This window comes from Oncorhynchus keta, chromosome 10 (assembly GCF_023373465.1).
Source record: "Oncorhynchus keta strain PuntledgeMale-10-30-2019 chromosome 10, Oket_V2, whole genome shotgun sequence".
Taxonomy (NCBI): Eukaryota; Metazoa; Chordata; class Actinopteri; order Salmoniformes; family Salmonidae; genus Oncorhynchus; species Oncorhynchus keta.
In genome coordinates this window covers 44,889,953-44,913,343 of record NC_068430.1, presented here as the reverse complement: position 1 = coordinate 44,913,343, position 23,391 = coordinate 44,889,953, and the positions used below count along the sequence as shown (strand labels likewise).

Genomic DNA, 23,391 nt, shown 5'->3' with positions numbered 1-23,391 from the left:
AGAAAAGTATTTTTCCTTCAACAGAAGTTGAGGTTTAATTATGCCATTAATTATCATTAATCCGATCCCCCATAGTGTTGTGACTCGTTGGGTTTTCATGGTAATTAGACAACTGCTGCAGAGTCAGTGGATGTTTCATCTTACACAGTGCTTTCATCAGATGGAACACACACAACAGAACAGTGCTCACACAAACACCCACATCACCACACACGTCTTTTAGATTCAAGTTTATTTTGTTATTATTTAGTGCAAACAATATTACAAAACATGGTCAAAAAAAGAAGAAAATGCAATACAATTTTAAAGTCTAAAGCATAAGATGTGGGGTAAAACTATATCCTGAATAAAAGAAAGAAATCACATTAATGATATTCTCAGTATTTACAGTACACAAGATCCAGTTCATTTTGAACTTACATTCGGTCCCGTTTTCCCAGCATTCCATAGAGGTCAGAGTTCAGTCCCTTGGAGCTGACCTGGAAGGACTCAGGTCAAACTCTTGCCCATCCCAAATGGACCCCTAGCCCCTACACCTAGGCACTTCACATAGATCTGAAAGAACTAGAGAGGTACCTTCTGGTAGAATTTTCACTATATTGCTCAGACCTATACATTCTTTTCAGATTTACACTTGGTATTTAGCAGGTAGGTGCTTGGTTTGGGAGTCCCAATAACTTCCAATGAACCGCTGTCCTGGTCTCCTTCCATGTGTAATCACTGGTCTGTTAGGCAAGAGCAACATTTCTATCATAACACTTTTAACCAGAGCCCTATACTGCATAGAGATCCATATTTGACTCTACTCTTAGCTAGAGTGTCAAGACCAGAAAGAAAAAGAGACATGGAGAAGGAAGCCATATGGTGTCCCTCCTTTCCCCCAAAGTGGTACAACTGTCACAAGAAAAAAAAAATTAAAATCACTTTAATATCGGTCATCAGTCTTTTAGCACACAACAAATACCAACACTCAATATGGAGAAAGTCATCTTTCAATCATTTAAAAATGTCACACTAAGAGCCTATAGCCACATTACAGCCATTCAGACTGTAGTGAAACACCCCCAGGGAATATTCTTCCTTTTCTAGAAACCAAACAAAATATGTAAATATCCACCAGACACATTCAAAGGGCAGTCAAATAAAGTGTTGTGTTTTTTGAACGAGAGCAGTGGTTAAACTGGTTGGTTGGGGTTAAGCATGCTGGTCCTGTGTGAATACTGCACTTACAGCCTGAGATAGGTCAACCATTAGTCGAAGAGCTCCTCTTGTCATTTCTAACACACACCTGTTCAAACGGTCTACCCTTGTTTCTAAAACAGCGATGTAGCTACTCTTCATGAATGAAGAAACATTTTCAGAGATGTTGAAAAAAGATCAATGCTTTTTAAAACAGGGCTGGTGAATTGTATGTTATGTCAAAGCCTAATGCAACCAAACCAAAACAAATAGCATCTAAATATTCCTTTTGCAATGGATGCGGGTATGTTTAACGATCCAAACAAATACGCGTTACATTTCAACACCGTAGAAAGCCAGCCTTAACCTGTATTCGTCTGTAATTGTATTGTGATCTGAAAACATCGGACACCAAGACGTCCTTATCTTACCGATAGTTATAGAAACTTCCTTCACCGATTAACCATATTTCACCAGGAGTTGTTTTTTTCCTGACCAGGAATGAACCTTGTCCTAGTTATTTATATATATTTTTTTTACCGGTTAACCCTTCTTGCTCAATTCATGAGTTAACCTTGATATTCCCCTCTCAATAGCAACAACTCTACCCACAAGCAGATTTTCCCACTGAAAGCGGCCATTTTGCATTGCGAAAGGTCACAGTGTCTGTCTGCCAGGGAAACAAGGACAGTGTGTCCAGCTCTTACACAAGAAAATGAGAGCGACATATCAATGGCAAAAATGGCAAACTATCAAATCACTGAGTATCTCCCGAGGAAAGACACAAATGAGTTGAGCAATGTGCACGTAGTCAAAACCTTGATTTGCTTCGTCAGCACTTCTGTCACTGCCCCCCTTATAGCTACAGTACTGTATAACACATGAACAGGATCACTTTGTCGTTTGAAAAAGCCACGAAAGTCAAATGTAAGTTCAAAATGCATGAGAAATAAAACCAAGTGAAACATTTCCACTACATACAGTCGGAATGGCGTGAGAGTTTAGTGTCCGAAAGAGCATTTCTTTGCACAGGCAGTTTATCCGTGATGCCAGCTAATCGTCTAATTTTCCCCACATAGACGTAGACGTAGAAGCACTCATGCAACGACAACAACATAATATTCCAAAGGCGTTGATATAAGAAAAAAGTTTGAACAAACGTTTGAGATTTGAGGATTCTCCCATGAAGACAACATTGTTATGTCAACGCACAGTACTACATTTAAAATTCGAATAGCGACCTGTGTCAATTATCATCAAACAGCGAAATGAAGCGTAGGTAAGGCTTGGATTACAACAGCTAGTCAACAATGGGAGACGCACACACACACACACACACACACACACACACACACAAACCAGCGCACACTCCAACAAGTTCTAATGCAGAGGAGCTACTGAATCAGGCTGAGTGTGGACGAAAGTCACGTGAGTCTTTAAAATGTGTTAGGGAGGACCCAAACCATAGGCAGGTCCGGTTGGTACTGTACATCTCTACCCCACAATGACACAAAAGCATCTACGCCCCTCTCTCTCTCTCTCTCAAATCACAAAGACTGGATCCAACATAATTCACATATCACGATCTGCATAAATCTGGGGTACACACAGAAATCAAATTTACACACACACACACACACACACACACACACACACACACACACACACACACACACACACACACACACACACACACACACACACACACACACACACACACACACACACACACACACACACAACCAAACAGAGCTCGAAATGGAGCGGCACTAACAGAAGGGTAACACTTGAAAAATAAATAACTTACGGTTGTCTTTTAAAAGACAGGACTTTGGAGGGGACCAGACCCGTTTCAAAGTCTTTTTCGCCAGGCGGTAAGATGGACGTCTCTCCGTTGCCCCTAGATGAAGGGGAAAGAAGCGGTCCATGAGAGGTAACAATGCCCTCTGCTTTCCTCCCACTGGTCCCCCGTGCTTCCTGGTCTTCGGGAGGCCATGTTGTTACCAGAGAAAAGTCTTCTGGAAGTCAGAGTCACTGAGAAGAACAGACTGGTTATCTTCACATGCCCCAGTTATCCCTTCTTATGGTGATCAGAGAGTCTTAAAGTAGGTCCATACAGTCCAGTACAGTCCCATGGATACAGTGTCCAGTGAAGATTGACCGTCAATTATATATATATTTTAAATTTAACCTTCATTTAACTAGGCAAGTCAGTTAAGGACAAATTCTTATTTACAATGATGGCCTACCCCGGGCCAAACCCGGCCAATGCTGGGCCAACTGCGCGCCGCCCTATGGGTCTCTCAATCATGGCCGGATGTGATACAAGCCTGGATTCAAACCAGGGACCATAGTGACGCCTCTTGCACTGAGATGCAGTGCCTTAGACAGCTGTGCCACTCGGGAGCGAATGAGTCAATGAGTCTACAGACACACAAACACACCTCAAACCTACATAGGACACACACATCCCACCTGGGCAGGATACGGGTCCACACACACCCCCACTGGGGGAATAAACCAGCCCGAGAAGCTGGCCAACTCTGACCATAACAACTGAACGCACTCACGTACACCTGTGTGCACGCACAACCTGATCAGTCGTTCCTCTCTCCCTCTCACCCTCCACCTCCGACTCTCATTCTCAACGTGTGGAGTCAGTGCTGGGTGTGCCCAGCTGGTGCCAGTCTGCCCAGCACTGCCCGGCTGTCAGGGTCTTCAGGGGGATGAAGGCCTCGCCCAGCAGGGTGTTTTCCCAGAACGCACCCTCCCCCAGCACCCGCAGGTGGATCACCCTCTGCTGCAGGTCCCCGCGAGGGATACGGTCATACACCAGCTACGGGGAGAGAGAAGGGACAAATTTTATCTTCTTGACTTCATTGTAAGATGAATTAATTGTTTTATTTTGTACTTAGGAACATTTCCTCACCATCTCATTGTAGGTGGGGTTGCAGGTGCGTCTCGCAGCCTTGGTCTTCCTCTTGCCGGTTTTCTGGGGGTCTGGGAGAAGGTACAGCTTGACGTAGGGGTCAGGGTCTGTCCCATCCTGCAAGGGTTGCTGGGAAAGACAGAGAGGGGGTAGTCAGTATATCCACAATAACAGTATACAACTTAAACAGTATGCTGACTGTACACACACACTCACCAGGCCTCGTATGTGCATGACCATGATGAAGAGCTTGTCACTCTTATAGGAGATGGAGAGCTTGACCTCTCCTACCACTTTGCCTGAGACTGGACCCCAACAGATCTCTGGAGTTGGGGGAGAGAGACAGAGACTCAGACAGAGTATGTGGTTAGAGCTGAAAGAGTATAATGTAGGACCTGAATAAGTCTATAGCCTACAGTGTGTGTGTTTATAGTGGCAGGAAGTATGTGTCCACGTATTGTGTGACGGGCCAGGGAGGAGGGAGGGATGGAGCTACAGAGATAGGTGATTCTATTCCTCTGTAAGTGCTGTAGGTTCATTAGAAAGCCAATCAGGCAGAGTGACAGCTAGAGTTCCATTAACCTCTAACCCCTAACACATAAACCTTAGGTCAACATCAATGTAACCAAACACAGCAACCATAAAATCGCACTGTACAACTGTGCAAACAGCAATAAGTAAAGAAAACTGCTCCCATAGCAAGAAATGCTACATGGTCTAAGAGACGTGCGTTAGTGTTTTTAGTACACCTCTGTGTTTGACATGCTGTGTGATTGCCGACACGTTGTTCAAACAGCGCATGATAAGACCCTAGTTTATGACTGGTTAAAGTTATCACATAGGCTAAGGGCACAGTGCCCCGGGGTCAGCTGATGCTGGCAGTACACTGGACTCAGCATTTGTTTTTAGTAAGTGATGAACTTTGACCCTGTGCCTCCATGCTGTGCAAATGATCTCATTAAAATAACTATCGATCCTGTCAGTGAGTCATCTGATGAATCACACGCTGTGTGTGTGTGTGTGTGTGTGTGTGTGTGTGTGTGTGTGTGTGTGTGTGTGTGTGTGTGTGTGTGTGTGTGTGTGTGTGTGTGTGTACCTGCAGGTTTGCTCTGCAGTGTGTTCACCACTGTTCCAGGTTTCTCGTCTCTTTGCAGAGGATGGAAGAAAGTGTAGATGAGGTCACACTGAGAGATAGAGAGAGAGAGGAGGGGGGGGGGGTTGGAGAGGAGGATGAGGAAGTGTATATTCAGTGAATGACAGAAAAACAACAAAATGCCAACCTCCATGAGGTCTAATTCATTTACAGGTAGCACATGGACATTTTGAAAACGGAAAAATGAAATGCTAATACTTCGGGGCTAGCAATTATAGCTTGCGTTTTAGTTTGTCAAACTGTTCTATTACGGATACAGTGGACGAAAGTTTGCCAGCACACAGAGGCTGGACCGTTCTGATATGGGCCTGCAGTCCCTCGCCCCGAGACAGCATGTGTGTCTAAGTCTGTAAAGCTGATATGACGCTGCCTCGAAAAAGGGAGGGGCTGAATTCTAAGAAACCCAGCAGTCAAACTGAAACCACAGACACACAGACACTCTGCACCGGTCATTCTGCCAAGTGCACGTCTGTATATTTTATGATGTCAGTTAGGAAAAAAAAGAATACAGTCATTTTAAGAATCACAGTAGTTTCATACAGTCATTTACACTAACCACTGTACATGGGATGTTACAGGATTAGGATGACAGTCTCGTGAACACACCAAAGGTCAGAGGGGACTGGTTACCTGGGCGACCTCTGGCGCAGCATGCACCAGATGCCAGACGTATCCGTTCAGCTCGTCTTTCCTCCTGTCAGCCATCGCCTCTCCTCGAGACCGCCCAATCAAAAAGCGGCTGGGGAAACTGGGAGGGGCAGCAAAGGACTTTGTCATGGTTTCACTTTACAGTTGCTATCTAGTTACCGTAGGTAGTTAGTATGGGTACAGATAGAATACCACTGACATCCTTTCCTTTCAGTTATTTAGACTCCATTAAACTCGATTAATCCAGAACTAAAATGTAGCGGAATTTAGTCAGATGCGCAGTCTGTCCACGAGAGATTACTCCTCCATTATTATCCAAAATATTTGACTATTCCTCTATCACTACTTAGAGTTAACTGTTGTTTCAAGAGAAGGGCGACGTTCTCTGTACACGATCAGTGTGTGTGTGTGTGTGTGTGTGTGTGTGTGTGTGTGTGTGTGTGTGTGTGTGTGTGTGTGTGTGTGTGCATAAGTGCATGCGTGCGTGTTACCTGGGTAGTTTGGATGAGGGGAAGATGAGGCGTAGTTTACTGTGTAGTTCATAGAACTCCTCAAAGCTCCTCTGGACCAACACTGACCCCTGCTGGCCTTCCCGCTCCACCTTCACCACAAACGCCTGGGGAGAGGGACACACACACAACGTCTTCACTGACATTCTCCACCTATCCATGACTGGGTCTGTGATACCTACATGTTTCAAGAAGACCCCCACGGTCCCTGTGCCCAAGAAAGGTATCCCGCCTAAATGACTTCCGCCCTGTAGCACTCAGTAGCCATGAAGTGCAAGCAGCATACCACCCTGCATCCCACTGCTGGCTTGTTTCTGAAGCTAAGCAGGGTTGGTCCCTCGATGGGAGACTAGACACTGCTGGAAGTGGTGTTGGAGGGCCAGTAGGAGGCACCCTTTCCTCTGGTCTAAAGAAATATATCCCAGGACATTGCCCTGTGTAGGGGTGTTAACCCCAGTGTCCTGGCTAAACCCCGGTGTCTTGGCCCTCACACCATCATGGTTACCTAATCATCCCCAGATTACAATTGGCGTATTCCTCTCCCCTGTAACTATTCCCCAGGGTGTTGCCGTAAATGAGAACATGTTCTCAATCAACTTACCTGGTTAAATAAATAAAAATATGTGCTTTGAAAGACTGGTAATGGCTCAAATTAACACCTTCATCCTGGAAACCCTAGACTCCCTCCAATTCACACTGCCCCCACAGATGATGCAATTGCACTCCACACTTTCCCTTTCCCACACTTGCCCTTTCCCACCTGGACAAAAAGAACACCTATGTGAGAATGTTGTTCATTGACTATAGCGCAGCGTTCAACACCATAGTGCCCACAAAGCTCATCGCTAAGGACACTGGGACTAAACACCTGCAATTGGATCCTGGACTTCCTGATGGGCCTCCCCAAGTGTTAAGGGTAGGCAACAACACATCTGCCGCTCTGATTCTCAACACGGGGCCCCTCAGGGGTGCGTGCTTAGTCCTCTCCTGTTCACCCACGACTGCGTGGCCAAGCACGACTCCAACACCATCATTAAGTTTGCTGACGACACAACAGTGGTAGGCCTGATAACCGACAATGATGAGACAGCCTATATGGAGGAGGTCAGAGACCTGGAAGTGTGGTGCAAGGACAACCACCTCTCTCTAAACATGAGCAAGACAAAGGAGATGTTTGTGGACTACAGGAAAAAGAGGACCGAACACACCCCCATTCACATCGACGGGGTTGTAGTGGAGCAGGTTGAGAGTTTCAAGTTACTTGGTGTCCACATCACCAACAAACTATCATGGTCCAAACACACCAAGACAGTCGTGAAAAAGGCACGACAACACCTTTTCCCCCTCAAGAGACTGAGAAGGTTTGGTATGGGTCCCCAGATCCTCAAAAAGTTGTACAGCTGCAGCATTGAGAGCATCCTGACCGGTTGCATCACCACCTTGTATGGCAACTGCTCGGCATCTGACCATAAGACACTACAGAGGGAAGTGCGTACGGCCTAGTACATCACTGGGGCCAAGCTTCCTGCCATCCAGGACCTATATACTAGGCGGTGTCAGAGGAAGGACCCAAAAATTGTCAAAGACTCCAGTCACCCAAGTCATAGTCCTCTCTCTCTGCTACCACGGCAAGAGGTACCGAAGCGCCAAGTCTAGGTCCAAAAGGCTCGTTAACAGCTTCTACCCCCAAGTCATAAGACTGCTGAACAATTAATCAAATGGCCACCAGGACTATTTAAATTGACCCACCACCAACTATTGTTTTAACACTGTTGCTACTCGCTGTTTATTATCTATGCATCGTCACTTTTACCCTTACCTACATATGCAAATGACCTCGACTAACCCGCACCCCCGCACAGTGACTCGGTACCGGTACCACCTGTATATAGCCTCGTTATTGTTATTTTATTGTGTTACTTTTTATTTGACTTAGATAATTTAGATAATTTAGTAAATATTTTCTTAACTCCATTTCTTGAACTGCATTGTTGGTTAAGGGCTTGTAAGTAAGCATTTCACGGTAAGGTCCACACCGGTTGTATTCGGCGCATGTGACAAATAAAATTTGATTTGTATTTGATTTGTATGCTACACAAGAGTTACATACTGGAGCAAAGTTGATCTTTTAAACATACATTTTTTTTGGGGGGATAGGATAGAGAGGAAAGACAAGAGGAAAGAGTTGCTGAAACAGCAGAGGGACAGATTCCAACCCATACTGCAGAAGTATGTGTTCCGCGGCGCTGGCTTAAACCATAGAAGAGATAATCTTACATGACTGGACCCTTACATGATGTATCCTTTACTGAGGCTATACTGAGGGTAAGCGTACGGTAGAGGCCGTTTGAATTTTATATTTTTGATGGGCCTATACTAGTGGTGTAGGTCCCACCAACTCAACTCTGGACCTTGAAGCAAGTTCCACTGCTATTTTTCATTGTTCCCCTCAAGCCAGGGACTGATTAAGACCTGGGACACCAGGTGTGCGCAATTAATTATCAGGTAGAACAGAAAACCAGCAGGCTCCAGGCCTCATGGGGTAGGAGTTGAAAACCCCTGGTCTAGGTGCATACGTTAATAGATCTAAAAAAGCTTTCATTTGCTGGTTATGTAGTAGAGTATATGACTTAAATATCCCTTGTGTGGCCTATGCGTACATGCAAATATAGACTTAGGTGTGTTTAATTTACTAGGGTCGTAGGTGTGTATGACTGTAGACTTACGTATGTTTAATTTACTAGGGTCGTAGGTGTGTATGACTGTAGACTTACATATGTTTAATTTACTAGGGTCGTAGGTGTGCATGACTGTAGACTTACGTATGTTTAATTTACTAGGGTCGTAGGTGTGTATGACTGTAGACTTACGTATGTTTAATTTACTAGGGTCGTAGGTGTGTATGACTTTAGACTTACGTATGCTTAATTTACTAGGGTCGTAGGTGTGTATGACTGTAGACTTACGTATGTTACATTTACTAGGGTCGTAGGTGTGTATGACTGTAGACTTATGTATGTTTAATTTACTAGGGTCGTAGGTGTGTATGACTGTAGACTTACGTATGTTTAATTTACTAGGGTCGTAGGTGTGTATGACTGTAGACTTATGTATGTTTAATTTACTAGGGTCGTAGGTGTGTATGACTGTAGACTTACGTATGTTTAATTTACTAGGGTCGTAGGTGTGTATGACTGTAGACTTACGTATGTTTAATTTACTAGGGTCGTAGGTGTGTATGACTGTAGACTTACGTATGTTTAATTTACTAGGGTCGTAGGTGTGTATGACTTTAGACTTACGTATGTTTAATTTACTAGGGTCGTTTGTGTGTATGACTGTAGACTTACGTATGTTTAATTTACTAGGGTCGTAGGTGTGTATGACTGTAGACTTACGTATGTTTAATTTACTAGGGTCGTAGGTGTACATGACTGTACTTACGTATGTTTAATTTACTAGGGTCGTAGGTGTGTATGACTGTAGACTTATGTATGTTTAATTTACTAGGGTCGTAGGTGTGTATGACTGTAGACTTACGTATGTTACATTTACTAGGGTCGTAGGTGTGTATGACTGTAGACTTATGCATGTTTAATTTACTAGGGTCGTAGGTGTGTATGACTGTAGACTTACGTATGTTTAATTTACTAGGTCGTAGGTGTGTATGACTGTAGACTTACGTATGTTTAATTTTACGTAGGTGTGTATGACTGTAGACTTACGTATGTTTAATTTACTAGGGTCGTAGGTGTGTATGACTGTAGACTTACGTATGTTTAATTTACTAGGGTCGTAGGTGTGTATGACTGTAGACTTACGTATGTTTAATTTACTAGGGTCGTAGGTGTGTATGACTGTAGACTTACGTATGTTTAATTTACTAGGGTCGTAGGTGTGTATGACTGTAGACTTACGTATGTTTAATTTACTAGGGTCGTAGGTGTGTATGACTGTAGACTTACGTATGTTTAATTTACTAGGGTCGTAGGTGTGTATGACTGTAGACTTACGTATCCTTTGCCGGGGCTGTAGGTTCGTATGTGTCGGCAGACAAAGAGGTTGCGGATGAGTCCGTCAGTCTTGAGGGTGTAAACCCGTGGGGCGAAGGAGAGCACAGGACGCTCCTCGGATGAGGCAAACTTCATCTGAGCCAAGTTATGGATGAAGAAGTTCAACTTAGTGGCAACACTGCCCAGACTGGACTCTATCAACCTAGAGAAAGAGAGACAAAAGAGAAAGACAGAAAGACAGGGAGAGAGAGGAGACAGAGGGGGGGAGAAAGAGAGGAGAGAGAGGAGACAGAGGGGGGAAGAAAGAGAGGAGACAGAGGGGGGATGAAAGAGAGGAGAGAGAGGAGGGAAGAAAGAGAGGAGAGATAGAGAGAGAGAGAGGGGGAGAGAGAGAGGGGTGATATGAGTCAAACAATTGACAACAACCATAAAAACCATAGCAGACAAGTGAAAAAAACAGACAGAGACACACAGAAGTCATAGTCTCATGTCAGATGGCATCACTCCTACGTGACGCTCGTCCCTCAACCAATCTGTCGTGTAGAATGTGGAACTCAGCTGTGCTGTAGAACTCGGCGCATTAATCAGGGCAGAACAGATATCATGCAAATTTGCTAGAGCGACAATACACTAGCGAGCTAGCAAGATGGGGTACTCAGCATTGAGTGTGTGAACTAGCGTTGTTAGCATCCCTCCCTTTCGTTTCATATGGATTGATTTGATACTAGTTCAGCCAGCAAGCAGCGAGCAAATTTTCATGCACATTTCAAATTTCATAAATGATTCTACCACCAAAAATTGACGGTGTCACCTTGGTAACATTTTCGACAGCATATTGTAGCTGAACTTCTTTCTAGCTATTCCATGTGTGTCTGCGAGTTATCAGCCTGCACTGATCTATCTGACGTCAGACATTGAAACAGAAGTGTGTGTGTGTGTGTGTGTGTGTTCGTGTGTGTGTGTGTGTGTGTGTGTGTGTGTGTGTGTGTGTGTGTGTGTGTGTGTGTGTGTGTGTGTGTGTGTGTGTGTGTGTGTGTACCTGGTGAAGTACATGGTGGCGTCAGCCTCAGACTCGTGAGGTCTCAGCGCGTCATAGACGTACTTCAGATCATCCAGGTCGGACAGCTCAGGGATGCCACACGACAACATCTTACACAGAAAACACAGGAAAACATCAGTGTGTGTGTGCGCACGTGTGTGTGTGCGCACGTGTGTGTGTACGCACCAGTCCCAGTAGGTTGAGGAAGAGGTGTGCGTGTTTGCGGATGAGGTTGTAGGCCTCACAGCACAGGTCCACAAAGTCATGGAAGCGACTGGAAGGTTTGTCTCCTCCGTTGATGACGTAGGCCATGTCAGAGGTGAACACAAACGGAGCACGGTCCCTGACAATCACAAACACACACGCACAGAGAAACACTAATCAGAACACAGGGCCATTGGTCTCTGCCAATAGGAACAGAACCATCTTTAGCGGTCTGCCAATCAGAAAAAGACAGTTTCCGGGATCCTTGGGATGTCCATACCCTAAGGCCTAACATTAACCCCTACCCTTACCGTAACTATTTTAAATGTCAACTTCTGTGGGGTGACATCAGAGTTGGGACATCCAACGGATTCTAGATAGCAAGGACCCTTCGGTAAGGCATAGCCAAAAACAAAGACTAAGTGGCTAAAGTTGTGATCCTCTGTCCTAGCGATAGGGGCTACGGCTAGATTTTAAATTGAAGTTGGGCATACATTTCCCAGCGTCCTCTCTGCCTCACGGGCTCACCGTTTGATGTTGCCAAACATTTGTGCATGTCCCAGGAACTTGCCGAAGTCGATGTGGAACATGTGACCGCTGGTCTTCAGCATGATGTTGTCGTTGTGGCGGTCACAGATACCCAGGATGTAGGTGGCCACGCAGCAGCCTGCGCACGAGTAAATGAAGTTCTCCACAGCCTAGCATGCCGTGGAACAGGGTTAGAGGTTACAGGTCAAAGTGTGTACAACAGAGAGAGAGAGAGCGAGAGACAGAGAGCGAGAGTGTGCGTGCGTATGTGTGTGTGCTTGAGTGAGTGTGTGCGTGCATGCATGCGAAAAACTGTGTGCGTGCGCTTTAGTGACCGTACCTTCTCATACTCGTCCTCTGTAGGGTTGTGTTTCTGTAGCCAGTCAGCCAGGGGGCGGTCCTTAAAGGAACCAGTCACTCCATGTTCCCCCTGGATCTTCCTCAGAGTCTCAGCCTGGGGAATCATCTCCACCATACCTGACAGAGAGAGATGGGGAGGGAGAGGAGAACAGGAGAGAGGATGGAGAGGGGAAGGAAGAGGTAGAGAGAGGATGGGATAAAAAGGAGGAGAAAGAGGGGGAGGAGATAGGTAGAGAGGGGACGAAGTCAGTACTGTAACTCATCCCCAATTTATATCTCCACCCCCCTCCCCCCTCTCTCCCTTCCTCCCTCCTCACCTCTGCCTCGTCCAGTAGAGAAGCATCTGAAGATGACCATCCTCATGTCCAGTCCCTCCTGGATCCAGATCTTGTTCATGATGCGGATGATCTGCAAGGTCAGCATGTCCTGGCGCAGGTCATCACCTGACTGGGAAGCAGAAGTCAAAAGGGCACAAGACACAGAGGTCACAGAAGTCACAGATGTCGAAGGTCAACAAGGGTTCAGAAAGGCACAATTAAGTGGTTTGTTGATTCAGTAGTTTAGAATGTGTGCCTTGAAGATGACGTTGATGTTGTCTCCTCGAGGGTCCAGGTTCTGGAAGGACAGTTTGAGGGGCACGGCATTGGAGTTGAAGTAGGAACACGACTGCAGATGAGAGAAAGGATTTAGAGATCAAATACACACACACAGACACACACAGGAGTGTACATACAGACTAACAACACACACCGGACGGAGCACATACACACACTAAAACACAAAAGGAACATACACATACTACAATTGAACACAGAACACCCAGAGGCAGACATACACACAAGAAACCAAAGACACTGTCCATTAGCATTTATGCAAACAAACCATGGGCATGCGTACCCATTCCCTACAGTATCCTTCATTTGACCAGGGAATTATCATTCAAGAAAGCGATGATACTTGGGTCAATGACAGGAACACGGGCTTAGGCCCGGACTGGCAAGCTTCTAAGCAACTGAGGAATCATTGCGTAACACAAATCAGAAAGGTTCAATCGGATTATTATGTAACCGCTCTCCCATTGTTAATGGGAACCCGGCTAAATTCTGGAAAACTGTCGTCAAATCCCTGAAGTTCTTCATCCTCTCTGCCAACATCTTAATTCAGACAGGCTTCAATACGGACACAAATGCCATCATTGATGCATTTAAATCACCATTTAATTTCAGTGGGCTATCTCTTTGAAAGGAACTAATAAGCCTATTCACAATGCTATTGGGCTGGATGCTGATAGGGGTAACTTGCAGAACGATCAGAGAAATGATAGTCAAAGCTGTTCTTTTAGGCAATTTACAGAAATTGGATGCTTTGCTAGCAACAGACAACAATAAATCCACAGGGGGCGACCAATTGGATCCCGGTCGGCTTGGGTGTGCAGCGCCCATCAATGTTGGCTCAATAACCCTCATTTTTTATTTTATATTGTTATCAGGAGATTTTCCAAGTATGGAAATCATCTCTTGAGCTGCCACTCCATGAGGGAGGCGATAGTAGTGATCTCAATAATTATCGCCCCATTTCAAGGCTTCCCTGTACAGCTAAGATTCTCCAATCCTTGGTAAATGTACAACTTTGCTCTTTTTATCTGAGAAGTGTATTTTTTTTGTATGTAAACCAGGGTTTAGGCCTGGACGTACTGCAGGACTATTACAGCAACCTCTTTAGTTGTTAATGATCTTGTCAATGCTTTAGACACTACAATGAAATGTGCTGCTTTGTTTGTGGTCCTGCCAAAAGCTTTTGATACTGTTGATCTTGCTATTTCACTGAATAAGTTGTCGTCGAAAGGCCTGAGCTCTGACGCCTGGTCATGGATTTATGATTATCTTATAGTGTCAGACCTCAGGCCATTGTGATTGTCGGGGTTTCTTGAAGTACATAAAGGTGTTCCGCATGGGTCAATACTAGGTCACGCCCTGACCTTAGTTATCTTTGTTTTCTTGATTATTTTGGTTGGGTCAGGGTGTGACGAGGGTGGTTTGTGTAGTTTTTGTACTGTCTAGGGGTTTTTGTATGTCTCGGGGTTTATATGTCTATGGTTGCCTAGGTTGGTTCCCAATCAGAGGCAGCTGTTTATCGTTGTCTCTGATTGGGGACCATATTCAGGCAGCCATATTCCTTAGGTATTTTGTGGGTTATTGTCTATGTGTAGTTGCCTGTCAGTACTCGTGTCTCATAGCTTCACGTTCGTTTTGTTGTTTTGTATAGTTTGTTTAAGTGTTCTTCGTTTTAATAAAAGAAGTATGTATTCTTATCACGCTGCGCCTTGGTCTCGTCGTTATGACGAACGTGACAACTAGGACCTGTTCTTTTCACTATTTATATAAATGCTATTAATCTGTTAACATTTTTAAATGTATGGGGATTGATACTATTACACAGGCAATTGCCCCGACTGCTGACCTGGCTGTGACAAGGCTACAGTCCGATTTTGCAGTTGTGCAGGAAGCCCTTACTGATATAAACTAAATACATGTTGTTTTCAAGTTCGTGTAAGATTGTCTCGGGTGGATTACATCTTTACTCATCGGATGGTTCTATAACCGAACGAGTCCTCCTTGGTATTTGGATAGACAGTGATTTATTGTTTTAAAAAACATACCATTGAGCTTGTTAAGAAACTAAGACTTATATAGTCTGCTTTTTTCCCCCTTCTTTTTTCACAGAAACAGATCTCGTCTCTCTCTAGATAGCAGGAAGCAGGTTGTGCAGTCAACCTTTCTTCCGGGTTCTTGATTATGGTTCTACTATTTATCAAAGTGCACGCGCCTCTACGTTTTCATTTTAGCGCCCTTCGTTTTATCACAGACAGTTATATTACTCATCACTGCATTCTTTACCAAAAGGTTGGCTGGACGTCTTCGAAGTCACCTAGGTCACATCGTCACGCTCTTTTTGTTTACAAAGCCCGGCTCCACAAATTTCCGACTAACCTGACATCACTGTTAAGATTGAAAATGACAAGTAAATCAAACCCGTTCACAGGGTTGGTGAACCCTGGAGACTCCTTTGGTGTTTAGGGAGTTAAGGTAAATCAGCCTTTCATTGCCTTGCACCTTACGTGTGGAATGATCTAGAATACACTTTAAAATAGGAGGAATTGGTGCCTCTAGGGCATTTCAGACAGTTGTTAGGGGACCTTTTAACTGAAGAATGTAAACCGACACACATTTTGATTGAGTTAAGCTTTTCACGTATAATAATAATGTGCATTTTATTGTGTATATGAATGTGTAGTTTAATGTGTTTATTGTGTTTTGATGTGTATTGTGGCGCATCTGGGAAAGAGACTCGGTCTCAGCATTGACTCCCTGTCGAAATAAAGATGAAAACAAAACAAAACAAAACACGTACCTGTATGTTGACGGCTTTGACCAGCATGCCAGGGTTGAGGGGGAGACGGCAGCTGCTGCTGACTGAGAAGAACTGCCTGACCTCCTCCAGTCCCTCCCGAAGGATGGCCTGTCTGCTGGAGGGAGAGGTGTCCCGGACACGTTGGGCTACTTTAGCCAGGATGGTGACCAGCCAGCACTGCCTGTCAAACTCCTCCCTGAGACCACGACCCACACAGCACAGCAGGCCTGCTAACAGGTGCTGGTACCTCCCACTGAACTGACTGTCCTGCAGAGTGTCCTTCAGCAACCTGGGAGAGCGAGAGAGAGAGAGAGGTTCAAAACACGTATATAGAAACTGTTTTATAACAATTGCCGTGTATCCATCATTTTTTCCCCTTGAGGCAAGCACAGATCTATACATGATCTGGTGGTCAAAGTAATGTTACCACATCCCTTTTCCCCTTGAGGCAAGCACAGATCTATACATGATCTGGTGGTCAAAGTAATGTTACCACATCCCTTTTCCCCTTGAGGCAAGCACAGATCTATACATGATCTGGTGGTCAAAGGAATGTTACCACATCCCTTTTCCCCTTGAGGCAAGCACAGATCTATACATGATCTGGTGGTCAAAGACCACTGCAGTTTTGTCTAGGTCCTTCTTTGCAGCACCTGGCCATATAACTGAGCAATAATCAAGATAGAACTAGAGCTTGTAGGACTTGCTTTGTGGAGTGTGGTGTCAAGAAAGCAAAGCATCTCTTTATCGTGGACAGAACTCTTCCCATCTTTCAAACCATTAAATCAATATGTTTTTTTTTTTAACTAGGCAAGTCAGTTAAGAACAAATTCTTATTTTCAATGACGGCCTAGGAACAGTTCAGGGACTTGAACTTGCAACCTTCCGGTTACTAGTCCAACACTCTAACCACTAGGCTACCCTGCCACCCTGACATTTTGACCTTGACAGTTTACAATCCAAGGTCACACCAAATCATTTTGTCTCCTCAACTTGCTCAACAGCCACACATTATTCATTATCAGATTCAGCTGAGGTCTAGAACGTAAGGAATGATTTGTACCAAATAGAATGCTCTTAGTTTTAGAGATGGTCAGGACTAGTTCATTACTAGCCACCCATTATAAAATGGACTGCAACTCTCTGTTACGGTCCCTTGTGCAGTACTGTATATTGTGTAAATATCTAAAATTGTGTACTTTGTGTTCTGAATTATTTTTAAGAATCCATTCGGAAAATCCTAATGTATACTACATAAAGTTTGTTCAGGCATTTCCCAATCTGTCCAGCAGGTGGCGACATGTCTTCAGGACAAACATGCATACAAAGTGTCAATGATATCGTACATTACTGCATTGTCATGTATGGGCTCCAGTGCAGTACTGTATGATTAAATGGGTGTTTATGTGAGCGAATGTGAGTCATGAGATGACTGGTCTATGTGAATTAGAGGTGGTTGTATGTACAGTGCCTTCAGGAACTATTCATACCACATGACTTATACCACATTACAGCCTGAATTCAATTCAATGATTCTTTATTTTTTTTCTCACCCATCTACACAATACCCCATAATGACAAAGTGAATACATGTTTTTGGAAATGCTTGCACAGTTATTGAAAATTAAATACAGAAATATCTCATTTGCATACAGTGCCTTCAGCAAGTGTTAACACCCCTTGACTTTTTCACATTGTTGTTTTACAAACTGGGATTCAAATATATTTGGGGGGATAAATCTCCGAAGAGCTTTCCACACCTGGATTGTTCATCAAAATTCTTCAAGCTCTGTCAAATTGGTTGTTTATCATTGCTATACAACCTTATTCAGGTCGTGTCATATATTTTCAATCAGATTTAAATCAAAACTGTAACTCTGCAGCATTCACTGACTTCTTGGTAAGCAACTCCCATGTAGATCTGGATTTGTGTTTTAGGTTATTGTTCTGCTGGAAAGCAGACTGAACCAGGTTTTCCTCTAGGATTTTGCCTGTGTTTAGCTCCATTCAGTTTCTTTTTTATCCTGAAATACTCCCCAGTCCTTAACGATTACAAGAATACCCATAACCTGATGCAGCCACCATCATGCTTGAAAATATGGAGAGTGGTACTCAGTAATGTATTGTATTTGCCCCAAACATAACACTTTGTATTCAGGATAAAAAGTTAATCGCTTTGCCAAATATTTTGCAGTATTATAATATTTTGTATTCTGTAGAGGCTTCCTTCTTTTGACTCTGTCATTTAGGTTAGTATTGTGGAGCAACTACAATGTCGTTGATCTATCCTCAGATTTCTCCTATCACATCCATTCAACTCTGAAACTGTTTTAAAGTCACCATTGACACCATTGACTGAGAGACCTTGAAGATAATTGCGTGTGTGGAGTACAGAGATGAGGTAGTCATTCAAAAATCATGTTCAACATTATTGTACAAAGAATGAGTCCATGCAACTTATTAAACACATTTTTACCCCTGAACTTATTTAGGCTTGCCATAACAAAGGGGTTGAATACTTATTGACTCGAGACATTTCAGCCTCTCATTTTTTATTCATTTGAAAAAGTTTCTAGTAACACAATTCCACTGACATTATGGGGTTGTGTGTAGGACAGTGATACACAATCTCAATTTAATCCATTTTAAATTCAGTCTGTAACACAATAAAAATGTGGGGAAAAGTCAACGTGGTGCGAACACTTTCTGAAGGCACTGCACGTGGTCATGTATACATACATACATGTGTATATGTCTGCGAGAGCCTACATCAAGTTGTGTGAGACAGAGAAGGCGGAGTGTACGGCTCAAATCTGAATTAGGTCTCACCAGAAGAGGTAGTGTGCGATGCGCATGTCCCCTATGGCTCTCCGTAGCAGGAAACGTACCAACGGGCTATCAAGGTAACACTCATATTTCAGAGCCTGAGAGAAAGCGAGAGAGATGGTTAGAGAAAGGTACAACGGATAGGTGTAAGAAATATGGATATAGCTCCACGTAGCCATTTGATAAGGTGGTCATAAGGTGTTCGTGAAGTGTTCGTAAGACATTCAATAAGCACTTATAAAGGTTTTACCTGCACCAGCTGCGGCAGGAAGTCCAGCAGCTCAGGGTCAGAGATGGTGTCCATCCACTGTACTGCAGTACGCCTCAGCTCCTGATCAGGGAAGCTGACAGACATTTGAATCCATTATGCATTCAATTATTACATTGTTTCAATCCAAAATGACGACATATTTGAGAGGTCAAACAAACGCATGGACTTATACTTTGAAGACAAATACACGACATAGAGGATGAGAGTACTAGAATTAACGATCAATAGGGAATTGTCAATGTAAATGGGATTTGGGTTTCAGTTCAACATCTGTTTAGAATCTGTGGATTGTCACTCCTGAACTCAGAGCTACGTGTGCTACGCTCTGTACATTGAGTCTGGGGCAGGATACTTGTTATTTGGCCATTGGTCCAGTTATACTGCAAGGACATCTGATTGGTCAACCCCAGGATGAATTGCTGACACTCGCTGACACTTGGTGCCGTGACCCGGATGATTTGCTCTGAACAACAACAACCAGAAAAACGTATCAACTGTGTGTTGATCCAGAGGAAAGAGAGAAGGCTGCGCGCAACCCACTTTGGGGAGTCAACTCATCATCTCCTGATTGACGGCAGAATTGCTGGGTGAGTCTGGACCAATATCATTTAAAAAGAACCAAATCTGGTTCAAATAGTGCATGCAATGAGTGATATGTATCTGTGATGTATAAGCATGCAAGTCCTTTGTTGTATTACAGAGTTTAGACCTTTTTGTTACTCGATTAAAAAGGTTGGAGTCTTTACTCTATTAAAAAGGTTTGAGGCATCTTTTTTTGTTAAACCTTCTTGTTGCACAGAAGTGAGCTGCTGGTGAAGTAGCAATTTTTTACACATGTGGTCAATGTAAGCCTTCAACAAGCTCTTAGTGGTGACCATAAGTTATGGGTAGCCAGGCCCTACAGAAACAATTTTGTGTTCTAGAAGAGGTTTGAGTCCTCAAAAGGGGTTATATAAATATATATATTTAGGGGATAAATACATATATAAACATAGAGATATATATTATACAACTTTGGAAGTTAATATTATGACATTGCAGAGAGAAAATTGTAGTTTGAAAGCTCTTGGTGAACAAATAAAGACCTTAAAAGGAGAAATTCCCTATTGTAGCAGGAGACACAGGGGAAAAATTCAAACGTGACCCCGACCTGTGGCCTCTCTGTTCTCCAATCTATCCTCACATTGAGTTGTGTAGGGCAGATCAGGTTTCAAGCATCTGGTCAGCACTGCCTGGCATTGAGTCTACAGGTTCTGACAGCAGTGACGAACAATGTCTTAGGCCAACCAGAACACAGGCTCTAAAAGGGAGTAAAGACAAACCTCTAGAGACAGTAATCACACACAAATCAGCATCTCCAGAACAGTTGGATGAATGCTCAAAGACTTTGAAGCATCCACGAGACGTGGGTATCAGAGTTGTGCAGGTTCTGAGTGAAACCAACAACATTATTAGTACAGTAGAAGAGAAACCTGGTGTATGTTATTATTTGGGGATGTCGGGTCACTGGCAACGAGAATGTCGCATGAGAAAACGTGATTTTATGAAAAGTGGCCTCGAGAAGAAGGGCCCATCTAAGTGAAAATGGAATCAGGACAACAGCCCCAACGGCACAATGTTGTTGCAGAAATTTAAGAAGCTCTCTTTGGCTCAGCAGCAGAGTTTGCTGGATGCTGTGGAGGTAAACTAACAGACACCCTCTTACGTCCCATCTCAGCTGGTGTACATACTGTCTCAAATCGGATGGAATATATGTGAATATGACTGTTAACAACATGGCAGGAGATTTTTTTGTAGATACGGGTGCTGAAGTCACTGTATTATATATATATATATATATCTTATGCAAAACATATATGATATGTCCTCAGTACACAGGCAAGAAGATGAGAGCAACAGGAGTGGGGGGGAGACGAAGACACATGTGAAACAAACCAAACCATTATCAATTTCTATTGGTCCAATGAAGATTGAAGCAGGCTCTACAGTTCAGAACCATGCTATTTGGACTACGAAGAAAAATGAGTGTCGAACTTTGGATATGGAGACAGCCCTACCTTGCACAAAACAATATCCCATTAGCAAGGAAGCTATGGACGTGACTAAAGTAGCGATTTAAGATCTAAGGGACATGGGTATAGTTGAAAAGACCCGGTGTAATCCCAGCTACTCTGGTGCTTCCTCCAGATCCCACATTACTTGAACACCGACTGTTGTGAGTTGGTTTTGTATCAGCTCCCTGATGGGTTTATAGAGTCACTCGTTGGAAAACCCTGAGCCTATCTCATACACAGACGGTTCACGCATTACGGAGGGGGGTGTGAGGCAGGTAGGATGGGTAGTTACTACAATATGATCATACCAGGCACGTTAGATTTGAAGAAAAACAGAAGTTCACTTTATGAGTGACATAATGCTTAACTATTTGCATAGAACTCTTTAATGGGGAATAACTCCCGAGGGGGGACATGACGCAGTGCCAGGACAGGGGGTGATGGTAAAAAAATATATGTGACAGAGACATTAGGGCCAAAATGGGAAGGTCATTATCAAGGTCAGCGGTAAAAGTCCAGGGAAAATCACGATGGGATACATGTCATTCATTGCAAGCTTGTCCATTTCGATGACAAAAGCGGAGCCTGGAGAACAGAACTGATTGATTAGCAATTGGGGGCCAATCTCAGGTGAAGAAGCACAGTAAAGATGATCAGAACCTGATAAGCTTCTATGTTGTGTACCGCAGTCCTCATATTAGGGACATCTAGGTGAAATGTACAACTTCCTCCGGAAAATCGGGACATGCTGACTTAGGGAAATCTAGGTGAAATATCAATTTCTCTTGAAACCAGGACATGTTACTTTCACTTTTTTGTTTCCTTCGTTACAGGTTATGAGAATCTATCGTCCGAGGCTGCAGCAATATCGCTTGAATGTACCTGAAACGATACAAGCTCACCGGTGAAGTGCAACCAGTGGAACGGAAAAGGAATTCCTCACTACCGGCAGACTGTCAGAACATCATTTCTAATAGTCCTCTATGTGGGACTGATACCAGTATGGAAGAGCTGGTCACTTGTAAAGGACGTAGTGAATGATTACCTTGTCTATAGGATGATTGAACATTATGGTCTTGCGGACAGGTGAAAGACTATTTTCCTTGCGAGTTTCCTCCTAATACAGGATGTGGGTTGTGTTTCCATTGCTAGCACTAGCGATGGATGAGGGACACTCGGAAGTCAATACGTTTCTATCCCTCTCTACACTATGCCACAGTTAGTCAATCAAAGTAGTTGCTGGGTTTGTACGTACGCACCATTCACATCACGGGCAGTGTTCCAAAAGGGTCTATTCCTTTTAACCAGAGTGAAATGTTGGGTATATGGAGAGATGTTAATTGGCATAAGACAAATACTGGTACTAATTTGGGTAAGAATGTTTCGCATCAACATGCGAGAGTACCTAGTTCTGCAGATAGGTGCTGGAGGAGGCCTGAGACTCCTGGATATGTGTCCATTCAACAACATGTGGATGAGTTGGGGGTGGAGCTGACATCCCGGAGTGGTAGGTACCTTCCTTCATTTGAGATTACCAATGACACTAATCAGCGACCACCGTACCTAGTTATTACACATGCCTCTGTTGGCTGGTTATGTTTGAACCTCTTTGGGCTAGGGGGCAGTATTTTGACGTCTGGATGAAAAGCGTGCCCAAAGTAAACTGCCTGTTTAATTATATGCATATAATTAGTAGATTTGGATAGAAAACACTCTAAGTTTCTAACACTCTATGTTTCTAAAACTGTTAAAATAATGTCTGTGAGTATAACAGAACTGATATGGCAGGTGAAAACCCGAGGACAAACTGTTTCCAATGACTGTCATGTTTAATATGAGGCGAAAACCTCCCAGATTGCAGTTCCTAGGGCTTCCACTAGATGTCAACAGTCTTTAGAAAGAGTTTCAGGCTTAGTTTTGGAAAAATGAGCTAGAATTTGTAGTTTTTCTAAGTGGCTCCCATTTTGGCTGTAGTGTTTTCATGCGCGTGGATGAGAGCGCGTTCTTTGTTGTTTATCTCCGGTAAAGACAATAACGATTCTCCGTCTTAAATTTTATCGTTTATTTACGTATTAGGGTACCTGAGGTTTGATTATAAACTTTGTTTGACTTGTTTGGAGAAGTTTATTGGTAATGTTTGGGATTCATTTTGTATGCGTTTTGAAGGACGGAAACCGGTGGATTATTGAATGAAGGGCGTCAGCTAAAACTGAGCTTTTGGGGATATAAAGTCAGACTTTATCGAACAAAAGGACCATTTGTGCTGT

The 23,391-nt window shown here is 43.6% G+C and overlaps 1 protein-coding gene and 1 long non-coding RNA gene across 6 annotated transcripts in view; one reads left to right on the top strand and one right to left on the bottom strand.

Moving 5' to 3' along the window:
• Positions 1-215: 215 nt before the first annotated feature.
• LOC118373455 (phosphatidylinositol 4-phosphate 3-kinase C2 domain-containing subunit beta) overlaps positions 216-23,391 on the bottom strand; it is a 64,054-nt gene continuing 40,878 nt past the window's right edge. The window contains exons 17-32 of the mRNA XM_052527128.1: positions 19,050-19,143; positions 18,803-18,897; positions 15,974-16,262; positions 13,136-13,228; positions 12,880-13,009; positions 12,543-12,679; positions 12,203-12,372; positions 11,657-11,813; positions 11,471-11,580; positions 10,432-10,633; positions 6,401-6,525; positions 5,892-6,009; positions 5,205-5,292; positions 4,325-4,431; positions 4,109-4,237; positions 216-4,015 (exon numbers count right to left, since the gene is read on the bottom strand). Of these exons, the coding sequence (XP_052383088.1) occupies positions 3,824-4,015; positions 4,109-4,237; positions 4,325-4,431; positions 5,205-5,292; positions 5,892-6,009; positions 6,401-6,525; positions 10,432-10,633; positions 11,471-11,580; positions 11,657-11,813; positions 12,203-12,372; positions 12,543-12,679; positions 12,880-13,009; positions 13,136-13,228; positions 15,974-16,262; positions 18,803-18,897; positions 19,050-19,143 (2,236 nt within the window). The 3' untranslated portion in view covers positions 216-3,823. The remainder of the gene's footprint in view (positions 4,016-4,108; positions 4,238-4,324; positions 4,432-5,204; positions 5,293-5,891; positions 6,010-6,400; positions 6,526-10,431; positions 10,634-11,470; positions 11,581-11,656; positions 11,814-12,202; positions 12,373-12,542; positions 12,680-12,879; positions 13,010-13,135; positions 13,229-15,973; positions 16,263-18,802; positions 18,898-19,049; positions 19,144-23,391) is intronic.
• Positions 9,343-10,425, top strand: LOC127932223 (uncharacterized). Of its 5 annotated transcripts, none has more exons than XR_008144625.1 (3): positions 9,343-9,506; positions 9,555-9,842; positions 10,122-10,425. It is a non-coding gene; the product is annotated as an uncharacterized LOC127932223 (long non-coding RNA). The 5 variants fall into 5 exon arrangements; XR_008144627.1 differs by lacking the exon at positions 9,343-9,506 and adding an exon at positions 9,937-10,072 and having other exon boundaries at positions 9,513-9,842; positions 10,258-10,425; XR_008144626.1 differs by lacking the exon at positions 9,343-9,506 and adding an exon at positions 9,937-10,072 and having other exon boundaries at positions 9,513-9,842; positions 10,210-10,425.